General features: G+C 38.9%; 1 protein-coding gene across 2 annotated transcripts in view; it reads right to left on the reverse strand.

Moving 5' to 3' along the window:
• DOCK1 (dedicator of cytokinesis 1) overlaps window positions 1-12,286 on the reverse strand; it is a 319,129-nt gene that overhangs the window by 235,484 nt on the left and 71,359 nt on the right. For both annotated transcript variants that reach the window (XM_037399460.1, XM_037399459.1), the window contains exon 24: window positions 752-822. In XM_037399460.1, coding sequence (XP_037255357.1) covers window positions 752-822 — 71 coding nt within the window. The remainder of the gene's footprint in view (window positions 1-751; window positions 823-12,286) is intronic.

Genomic DNA, 12,286 nt, shown 5'->3' on the forward strand with positions numbered 1-12,286 from the left:
AGGCCACTGGAATGTTAGACTGAGATGACACTTACCTATTTCATTTCTACTTTATCTTTTTTTCCCTCATTTTGACACACCAGAACAAAGAAATGAAAACAGAGAATACAGAAAAGGATCTGTGCAATCAAATTAGATAAAAAGGGTGTTTTCTTTCAACTTGAAATGCCTTGCAATAGCACTGTGAAAGAGAAACTTTTTTTCTTCTCTTTAAAAGTTCTCCTAAAATACTAGTTTAGATTTGGTTTCTCTATTTTTTTGTTCTAAAACATCTTCCTATTATTACTCTTTCTATTTACTATCAACGTTCCTGTGTTTATGAGGTACTGAAATGTCGAGCCAGCAATAAATATGGCTCACTGAACAAAAATGTAATTATTTACATTAAATTTATACTTGAACTCGTGAAGCATCAAGTATACAGCTTAAGAATTTTGATGTCAGTTCCCCGATTGATAACTCTTGCTATCTCATTACCTGACTGTACTCAACAAGACTGCAAAGTTTGTCAAGACATTTGTCAAACCTTGACACCTTACGTGTTACCTTAAAAACAAGTTGTTAGTGGGCCCCTGAAAATATTTGCAAGGGGGGTAAAAAGGTAATAAAACCAGGGTGATAAAACACCTCAGGAAATCACAGTTCATTGCCTCTGTAGATATTTGTGTGTGTAGAGATAGATAAATATCTATATATGTAAAAGAAAGATCTAGATTAAGTTCACACTACACATTTCATTAACTCTACTCACCTAAGTTCTTTTGGATCAAATACTAATTTCACATCATTGACAATAGCTGGCAAGTATTTAAGTGCTGCCCCCTAGAAAAATAAAAACAACAAATAAACAAGACTGAAATTCATATGCCTTTAGAGGTGATGCAAAGACTGCAAGAAGATAATCACACAAGAGTAGGTTGCTTTGGCTTAACTATTCTATGGCTTCAGCTAAAAGAAGCTTAAAAGAAGAAAGAGGCATGAAAGATTAGTAAACTGAGAAAAATAGCAATTTACATGAAAATTAGAGATTTATAAGCTCCTTCCAACATGTTACAGAAACTTATTGGTGTATCAGTACATAATGCATAACTAAGTTATGTTCCTGTAATCACTTCCCCCCCCCCATCATCTGCAGAGATGGAGAAGCATCTTCTCATCAGCCATGCTGTATTTGTTTGGGTTTAATTTTCCCTCCTCTGCTTCAAAGTGAAACAAAAAAATGCACGACTGTAATCTTTCCTTCAGCAAATTCTGGGTAGCCACTAACAGAACTGCAGTTCTTTGTAATTCCCCGTGAACCTGCAGTTGTCACTCCATTTCATAGTACATAATGAAAGGATTCAGAAGATGATAGAATCACAGAATGGTTGGAAGGGACCTTTAGAGATTATCTAGTTCCAAGCCCCTGCCCTGGGCAGGGACACCTTCCAGGAGACCAGGTTGCTCCAAGCCCCATCCCACCTGGCCGATCCAAACAGATGTTTCGTATTTTCACTATTTGTAGTCATTTCAACTAATTTTGTCTTTCCATTTCTTAGTAACAGTTAGTAGTTATCTATTTATTTCTAGAGCAAACATTCTTTTACAGGCATCAAGAGCAAAAATCCAGCAATTAAAAATTACTGCCCTGCAATTTAATGCCATCATTCCAAAGTACACATTGGGTTGGACAATAGAAAACGGACCTCTGGTAACACCACAGATAAGAATCACTCAGACTATAGAACCAGTAATTTCAATCAGATGAAGCTGGAGGGTTTTTTCTTCATTTGCAAATGAATTTAAATGTCGTTTTTCAAATAATAGATGAGAAAACATTCTACCTAAGAAACCCTAAGGCAAAAGTCTTTGGCTTTAAATCTTAATCTTGTTAGTTCATACACATGCACTATTTTACTGAGGTTCCTCAAGTTCCTGTGTCCACTGAGCACCAGACCAGAAAAGAAAAACCACAGTAATTCAAATATAAACCACAACAGTTGGATTTATTTTGCTTACTTTCACATTGTATTGATAATAACAGTTTGATTACAGATATATTTTTGAATGATTCATTCCCCATTTCTGTTTGTGGGTTTATCGCTTAGTATTTGCAATTTCCATCAATGACAGCACCCTGTGCTGCCCTTCCTTTTGAATTAGAAGGGAGATGAGCCCTTATACTTTTACTTTTTAATCAATTCTTTTCTAGTCTGAAGTCTGTGACCTGACAAGTGATTATACTATACAACTCCATGGTCAGGGGAATTCAAGAGACAGAAAAATTCTATTTAGCAGTAGTTGTTAATAGTAGGAAGAGCCATGGGGAAACAGGCTCAAGCAGTACTGCCCCGCAGGTATATACAAAACCACTTCTCTATTTTCAAACCACACTTTTCTGCCACAACCCTAGTAATTTTAAATCAAATTCCACCATTCTTGAATGCAAGAGGTCAATTGTTTGATTACAGTCACAAGCACAACTTCAAGTAGCCAGTGTGGGAAGTTTGCCAGTGCTTGCTGGCCACTTTTAAAAGAGCAAAAAACTTGTCAATAGGTTAGGTGCAAATTTCAGGGTGTTCCAGTTTTTATTCATAGTCCATTTAAGCTGTCAAGCTTGATCGTCAAACATTTCCACATATGCTTAAAGGACTACTTACATGCTCAGAAACCAAGCTCATAACTGTAATTATGCAAATAGTCCCATTATGTACACGCTTATGTGTTTTGATGGATGAGAACTCTAATGACCAGTTATAAACCGCAGCCATCACTGTGGTTTTTTATTTGCTTATCATTCAAATGCATGTAGCAATAAATGTTTAGTAACACATACTAAAAAAAGAGCTTGCATTTTATATCTTGAATTAGAATTTCAGACTGTGCTGGTACAATGATTAAGATTAACACTTTAATAGCTTAAATGAAGTACTATCAGGTAAAAATATTTACAATATCAATTAAGCCCGTAGTTACAAAAATTATCAGCAACTCTAGGTTCTGATTTTGGACAAATCAATTAAAGTTTAATATCTTAAAATTTAAAGAAAATTTTAGAAGTGTATTTCCCAATTCCCAATCTCAACTAGACTCAATTACATCACAGACAGCACGGTCAGACAAGTAGGCTCTGCAGCCCCATGATTAAATCTGTATCTGTGTAATCCAATGGTCTACTAAAATTACAAGAATTAATATCAACAAAAAGTTAAAGAGCAGCTCTCACTTTAGATTTTACTCTGTTAGAAGCTGTAGCTGAAAGCAGATCTTTTGTTAGCAGCAGCACAATTGCAATGCTGGTTATTCCCAGGATACTGGAATACGTAAGTATGGAATATTAAATTCAGCAGATAAACTCCCCCTTGTTTTCGCCTTTTCACATAACAGCAGGAAAAAACAAATAAGCAATCTGTTTTGGAGGTTTTTTTCCATTGAAAGAAGTTAGATTACATTTCACTCTTGATCAGCACTGGACAAAGGTTCAAATTCCTTATTTCTGCAAGAAGTACACAGCAAACTAAATCAAAATCTTAATTTCATAGTTACATGGTGATGCCTAAAAGACTTGAAACTTCAAAACAGCATTAGAGAAAACACAATAAAGAAGAAACTTAATTATTTGATTTTTAATCAAACAGGTTTTTGCAATAACTGCCATGTGATCACATTAGATACACATACAAACCTGGAAATATCAGGCTCACATACTTAGTCAATAATTCTACATAGTTTCAAGCTGGGCTGCAATAAAAATTTTACTGCCCAAGAGGGCTTCCATCTTTATGGAAAACGAGTGAGAAATTATACTACCCTTATCAAGTTACAAAATCATTCATTTTAAGTACTACAAAGCACTAAAATAAACCAGCAAAGGTGAAGAATAAAGGAGAGAGAAAGTGGAAACAAGCCAGTGCATCATGTGAATAATGGATATACACTCCCTGTTACCGAGTTAAGCTTCCTTGTACACTCACTGTTACATTGACCATCTGGGTATTATTGGAAGTTGGGGGTTTCCCTAGGATGTTATTCACATGTGAGTCAAGGATCGGCATGACACCAACACTGCATGTTAGCCCGCGAACTAACCCAAAGTGCTTTCCAACCTCATGTCTCATCCCTCACTTCCCCCTCTCCCCACTACATGCAACCATACACACAGCTGTGCACTTAACATAAATATGGTATTCATAAAGGGGAAATGAACACATATCTATGTATAAAAGGTAATACAGCACAGCCAAAGTACATACATATGAAAAGAACCATTAACTGACACTTATTACATGAACCAGCTGCCAATACAACCTATTGAACTGCTAAGTCGATGAGTATAGCGCTTCAAGGATACACTTTAAACTATTAAAAAGGCAATTAAGTATGCCAAGAAATAAGACTCACTAAGTGAAAATAATAAGGTCCAGAAAAGCCAAAGCTTTGCCTTAAATAGAATAAATTAAGCAATAATTGATGGTCACAGTTCTCTGCACAGCCAATACAGAGGAAGAAATTCCTAGTTTTTATTGTTCCGCAGAACAATTGCAACTTACTCCTTCAAACATCACAACCATCTCTCTATCTAGAGCAGTCACCCTTTGCAACCTTTAAGACAAATTAATTGATGTGCTTATGACGACTTAACAGCTAACTGCATTTTCCTTAACTTCTTCAGAGCTAGCAGCTAAATAACGCAGGGTTTCTTTTCATGCTGAAGAAACTAATTCAGTGATGGCCTGTATCAAAAGATTAGCTGGGGGAAAAAAACCTTCAGACATGCTAAGGCAGCCAAAATAAATAAGACTAAGTGTAACAGAGACGTTCTTTCTAACGGTGGTCCCTCTGATCATCAGTGAAGGGTCCACTGCGGTGCCCATGCTACCACAGCTCTTTTTTGTCCAATGACCCACTTCCAGACAGGTTTAATGAGACAAGAATAGGTAAGAAATGGGATCTACCAAGAGAAAAACTGGCACATTCCTCAGATCTAAAGGTTCAAGGAGTTTGTATGACTAAAATTTATCCTAAGCCAGCAATTTAGAAAACACTGTCAGCAAAACAGTCATTTTACCCTGAAAGGAACTTTTGCTGCCATTTTTGCAGGAACAAAAAGAACCTCAAACCCCCCAAAACCTGTTAGAGCACCTCGACCCTTGCATATGTAAGCTGCATGAAATAAGATTAAGCTTCATTTATCTTCCAGAACATCAAAAATAATCCCCAAAACGCCAACTGCTAATGTTACCTGGAGGAGCTGTCTTACAGAAAAGTTTTTTTTATTTCTTCTTGAAAATAGGCATATATCAACAGTCCTCCCAGAAAGAGATGGGAGGACAGATACATGCCTTTTCTTCATGTCGTTAGGCAAGTGTAAGCCCCTCAGCTTAAAAGTTTTGGGACTTCCACCAGGGCCCAGGAAATCTGGATCCCTCCTCACTCCTTACACTTCCCTCTAGGACCACATGTAAGCCTGTCCTCCGACCCCAGCTCCCTTCAAGCCCTCCCTAGTTTTAAGTTGGGCAAAGACAAGAGTCATACTAGTACTTCACCATGGAGTCTGCTTCTGCAAACCTTTGAGTTTTCTGGACAGGGCTTCCTTCGCTGGTGAAAAGCAGCATTACCTTAAGCATTCAGTCACCAGTGCCCAAAGTCACCTAGTCCACCTCCTCAAAAGTCACATAGATCACAGTTTCAAACACTGACAACCCAACATAACAAGCCACAAAGAACTTATCTACACAGAAGTGCATGTGCTCAGAAACATGGTTAAGAAGCATCACAAGATTAGTACAATTACAGCATGTTTCATCTGCCATTTGGAGATCTATCTTAAATATGTTCTGTCACCAAGCCAGAAAGTCATGCTGCAATCTGTGCGTTCAGCAAGCACTGTTTGTAAGCATCTCCATCACTTTGTCACATCTGGTAATCATTAGCACATTTGAAGGCTTGTGGAATAAGAAAAATTATTCTCTTCAGCCAAAAATTTTATTTTACCACACTTGAGATAACACCCTGAGGTACTAACACAAAGCTACACTAAAAGGGTACCAAAAATATGGCATTATATTTCACCGTAGCATCCTTCTACCACAAACACTTCTTTGTCATATGAACGCTCACTAAAATAAGATAGAGTAGTCTTGCTAAGTAGCTTAAAGTCACTTTGATATAATTTTGGATATCACATATAAACAAAAGGAGTTTTACTAATATACTTTTGTTTATTACACAGTTGAGAATATTGAGCAATCTCTTCATTAATACAAACCAGAAATTACTAGTGTGATAATAACAATGCTCATTGGTAAACAAAAACAAAGCAGTACAAAGTAAAGCAAAAACAGTTTTTGCAACAACTAAAAATTTTTGTATTCCATTCTTGGGTTTATACTGACAAGAAATGTCAAAAAACAGTAACAAAAGCTTCTTCTTTACAGGAGCGATTTAAGAAAACTGCAATACTAACTTAAGGTTGTGTTAGACTCAAAAAATTACACTTGCAGAGTGTTAAACAAAATGTACTCTGAATAGTAAACTACAGCTTTTGTCTAGGTTTTAAGTTCATCTCTTTCTACTATATGAAAGCAAAAATACTTAGTTTTAGAATGTCATTTTCTAAAGTCATTCATTTCAAACAAAACGCCTAGTCTCAAAATTAAGCATAAAACCTCTTTGCCAAACATCGTATGTTCTTACTCTTTTGTTTGATGAAGCAATACATTTGTTGTACCTGACTCGATTTGTACATTTTAATGTTTATTTTCATCTTTTGTGTCATTCAACACAAAGCACCTACCTTCTATACAAGCATTATCCTGGATGCCATTCTATTAAACTCATCAACCCAGCCAAATTAAGCCCAGTCAGCAGCTGGATGAAACAATTTCCAGGAACGCCTAAACACTGTTTTTGAATTGTCCCAGTCTACCGCAGTCATTTGTTCCAAATCACAACTGAACCAGCGCCTCTGGCACAAAATTTGATGTAAAACAGCACAAAGCATGATCACAAGTGAAGTGGCATTGCGCTCTTAGAGAGATTATTGTATTTGTTGCCAGTGCAACAACAGACTTTCCTGTACTTCTGAGACACACAGAAACCTCAGTTCACGGTTGCATTTTGTTACTCAACTAGTTTTAAACAATGGTTATGAAGCATTCAATTTGTTGGAAAAGCCCTTCAGACTAATGCAGCCTCTTGTTTTCTTCCTAGGCACCTCAGCAGCTTGCAATGTATTTCCCTGTCTTCATTTAAATACTTTTCTGTGGCTTTAGCAATAGAAGCTTAATATTAGAGTAGGAAAGTATGGTATGGATACTGAGAAACATGCATCATGTGTTAAAAGTGACAAGCATTATTAAAAACACACACACACACACACGAGAATTTGCATTAGTGAAATGTTATCGTCTTCCACCCTGGCTCTCTGTGGTCACATTACAGCAAAATTTTATATACACACCTACTTTATCAAGATCATTTAAAGCACAGAGAACTAAGTCGGCTACAAGCCTATCTTTTTTTCAGTCATCCTGAACAGCAGTACAAAGCCACACATAACAGCAAACATTAGAGCAAACTGCAAGAACCCTGCTGCGCATAGTTCGGCTCACTCATACAAACACAGCCGAAACCAGACAGTCCTCATAAATTCGATGCAGCTGGCTCATCTGCCCTTGTTTCAAAGAGATGCAAGAATAAATTACTAGGAAACATTTGCATTTTTATCTGAACTTGAAACATCACGCTAGGCTTCAGCTGAGCTCATACTTAAACAGTAAAAGGTTAAGGAAATAATTATCATGCACCAATTAGCAGAAAATAGGAATAAACCCAAGAAAGCTCACTACACTTCTAACCATTAAAAATACGTGCACGTACCAAATACTGCACACCTTATTTAATCAAGTAATTCTTAAAATCAAACTGATACTTGACAAATAAAGTTTAATCTCTCTTCTTCTCAAACCATTACTGCAGCCCACTACCATTCATCTTGCAAGAAAAATTTTTGGTAGTAAGAGGATGACGAAAACATCTGTCAGCTCAAATCACTGAATTTCATTCTCCAGTTTGGACAATGGCACACTTAAACAAAAACAAAACAACAACAACTCAAGTGTCAAAGGCAGCCTCTGGATGCCTGCCTCCGCTGCAGTCAACACACAAAAAACCCCAACCCTTGACAACTGTATTTAGTTAACTAACTATAAAAAACAAGATCTGCATTGTTTTGAACACTGTAATTTATCCCGTACCAGCTTCTCAAATTCCAACTTATAGGATTGACTACTGCCACCTTTACAGCCTACAGGATGAAAGTGAGGTTTATTCGTTCTTACACCTTAATATTTTGATTGCAAAACATCTGAATCCACTAAGAAGCATATGCTAATAAAGCTCTGCTCCAATCATGCTCCCAGAATATATGGATTTTTACCTATTTCTTGTACAAATACATAGCTGAAGCACTGCAGTTCAAATTTTAAATATCCTTTTAATAATGTTTCTAAACTGCTATTATTTTGCAATACCAAAAGCTCACAAAAGCACAGACATTTACACTCAGAAAAATACTGTTTTTTCCACGCATACACTAAGCCAGCCACTACAAATACCCACCCAAAGGACTAGGTGACCAGTTCTTCAGCCGCAAAGGGACCATTGAGCGCAGCAACAGAGCTGGCAGCGGAGCGGAGCCAGTGCTGGGGTTACCTTCGGAGCCCCCTCCGCTGACCAACCGCACATCGGAAGCGGTGAAGGACAGACGTGCCTTTCCCTACCTCCAGGCTCACACCAGACTTCTTGGAGGACCCTCTGCAAAAGGTTGTGCCCTTCCCAGCCACAAGACTGGGAGTCAAAGCATCCTCAAGCAATGCAAAGCATAATTTTAGAGCAGAAGAGGACTTTGCATATAGACAGGGGGTTTGGTTTTCTCGCTTGTTAGGGTTTTGTTTCCTTTTAAGTCTTGAGAAATAATTAATCAATGCAGCGTACAGTTATACCTACTTGCAGCCAGCAAATCTGCCAAGTACCACAGTTCACATGCCCTCCACAGAAAATATTCTTGATTTTCTTCCCTTAAAGGCAGAAGCTGAAGTTAAATTTGCAAAGCAGCCATACACGCAAATTCTCCCCTACCCTAAGAAATTTAGAATAGACATAATCTTAAAAGAGGTACAAATTCAGAGTCTCTTTTTTTGCTCTACAACCTTAAATCCTTGTACAATTCAGACAGTTTTCTTTTGAGGAAACTTTTTTTAATGTACCCAAAGCCTCGAAAAAATCAAATTAAAAAAAAAAGGGGGCAATTTAAATGCAAAACATTAAGTAACTGAAGACCTGAGCTACAGTCAGAAATAGCTCATCAGCTTCCACAAGGACATAAATATTTGAATAGATAAAGAGTAATTCTTGCAAAGAATATAAGACCGCAGTCATTCATTCTCCTCTGCACAGTGTCAGCTTGAAGGCTACTCTCTTAACAGATAGGCTGGGGGAAATAAAATTAAAAAAAAAAAAAAAAAAAACCAAACACAAAACCAACCAGTATAACCAGCCCAAAAAGAAAAGTTGAGGCCATTCCAGAAACACTTTGCATTTGCAATTCTGTTTCACATTGATAAACTATCAAGACAGATTACAATTTTTGCAAGGAGAAATAGAAATATTCAAATGTGTGAATTAAGCATCTGCCTCTTTTAATGTGAAGCACCTCAATTTTCTACGTAGGTCTTTTCAACTTCTTATCTCTCCAAACAGACTTATTTCGTATACACTTATTTAGCTTCCCCAATATATACTAAAACCAGGACAAAAAGCGCCTGAAACCGCTACAGCTAGATCTGCTGATCTTAACTGTGCAACACAGGGATCTAGCAACTTATCTGCTTATCTTCATGAGTTGTCTACAAAACTTCAACGAAGTCTCCAATGGCAAAAGAAACACTCACTGTGTCACCCTAATGGTTTGTATAGCCCAGCACTCGCTCTCCAATAGTGGCCACAGAATGTAATTTAAATAGTAAATCAATGTCATTTACAGTTTCTGTGGTCCATTCCCCTTCCTGGCCTCCCCAGCATCCTTCAGAGGCTGCACATCCACCCATCCTTTCAGAACACCTATGGACCTGTGCCCTGTGAGTCTGCCTAACCTCTTTCTGGATCTGCTGACACTGCCTCCATAACCTCCTGTGACAGCAAGCTTCAGAAATGAAAGATTTTTCCTTTAATTATTTTAAACTGACCTCCTACTTATGTCAGTGAGCGCACCCTATATTATGGGATTTGGTGCAGATGACTTTCACAGACCGCTCACCTGCCAGGAAGTTGAACCATCCCCAGTTCTGGTCTTCCGTATCCCTTTAACTATTCCCTGAGGTATGGAGACGAGAACAGCAGCCAGCATGCAAGATGAGGCTGCACCAAGGCTATCTAAAAACAAATGACGGGCCCACCACCTTCTCATTATCTCTCTGGCTGACACCCAATGCCCTGTTGCTTCTTCCAGACCTAAAGGGGCTGAAAAGAAAGCCAGAGAGGGGCTTTGTACGTGGGCACGTGGTGACAGGCCAAGGGGCAATGGCCTTAAGCTGAGAGAGGGGAGATGCAGATGAGCTGTGAGGCAGAAATTGTTCCCCGTGAGGGCGGCGAGGCGCTGGCCCAGGCTGCCCAGAGCAGCTGTGGGTGCCCCATCCCTGGCAGTGCTCAAGGCCAGGCTGGATGGGGCTGGGAGCAGCCTGGGCTGGGGGGAGGGGGCCCTGCCAGGGCACGGGGTGGGACTGGGTGGGCTTCAAGGTCCCTTCCAACCCAAACCACTCTGTGATTCTTCACCTGCCACTGCACATGGAACCGACGACCCCAGAGTGGTCAGCTATGACCGCAAGGTGTCTTTGCTAAACTGCAACTGCCAGCTTCAAGTAGAAATCACACAGATCCTTCTGATGTTCCTCACCACAAGCGTGGTACTTAGCTACCAACTCCAGATCACTGATGAAGATGCTGAATGAAGCTGTAATGTCATGTCCACTTTACATGGTTACTGACACCCTCCCAGGACTCCAACAGCTTTGTCAGGCAAGATTCCCAGAAGCCAGACTCACTCACTCTCAAAAAAACCCCACATTTTTCCACCTATTCAATAATTTTATTCTTTGTAATAGAATCACACGTTTCTAGTTACTGAAAAAACTGTAGTGCTTCAGTGGCTATTTGAACATAATAAAAGCAATTTCACAAGCTGCAAAAAGCCAATACTAACAATTATGTGTTCTAAGAGCTAAGTAATTAGAGTCCAAAGGAGATGAAAGCAATGAATAATGAATGAAAGGTTGTCAAGGCTTCTGAAAAGCATCCACAAGCACACTTCTTGGACAACCCCACACTGGCTCATCTGTCAATGCTTCACCCAGCAGTGTACTTCATGTAGTCAAATGCAGACAGAAGATGTGCTTTATCCAAGTTTGCAGAGATCTGAATGTGAAATGATAAACAGGCTAAGACAGACACTGCTGTTGTCTGATCTCTCTGGGCTTTGCTAGGAAGTTAGTCTTCCTGCCTCTCAGGTGAAGACAAGCAATTTTTTTTTTTTTTTTTTTTTTTGGGGGGGGGGGGTGTTGTGGTTTTTTGTTGTTGTTGTGGTGGGTTTTTTTTTTCCTAGGCATAATATGTTGAAAAAGAAAAAAAGCTCACATTCATCTGCCTTGCTGAAGCAGAATTCACAAACACATCTCGGGAAAATAGATCTTACATTCAATCCTCATTATCCGAGGACATCCTATTTGTAAGACAGCAGATAGCACACACTGAGTCCCTGACTCAAACTTCCCAATTCCCATTCAGGATAGATGCTTTGTTAGTGGAAAGAAAATACAGCTTTTCTGAAATATGTAATATCCCCATTTTGTTATCAGATGATACATTCTCAGTCTCTCTGCCTAAAATACTCAAACTTCAGCAGCTTTATCCCCACTATCTATTTTTGCTGCGTGCTCAGCATGGTATTACTAGCCTATGACCTGTGTGCACTCGGCCACAAAGGACTGGTGTCTTCAGGTGTTTTCCCACTCTTCTCTTCCCAGCTCCCTTCAAGAGAAACCTCTTGCACTGGCACAGCACTTTGCCACCATCTGTCTTTGCCTTACAGCTGCTATAAAAAAAATTCTTCTAATGTAAAACCACTGCACACCTGAGGAGGAGGAGTCATACTGTCAAACTGTCCCAAAATCTAACCCCAGTTCTGAGACCCTTTCTGATCATCGTCTTTCAATTGAGTCAGCATGGCTAGGGCAAGAGTTACATCCTTTTA

The sequence above is a fragment of the Falco rusticolus genome, chromosome 9 (genome assembly GCF_015220075.1).
Source record: "Falco rusticolus isolate bFalRus1 chromosome 9, bFalRus1.pri, whole genome shotgun sequence".
In the NCBI taxonomy this organism is placed as follows: Eukaryota; Metazoa; Chordata; class Aves; order Falconiformes; family Falconidae; genus Falco; species Falco rusticolus.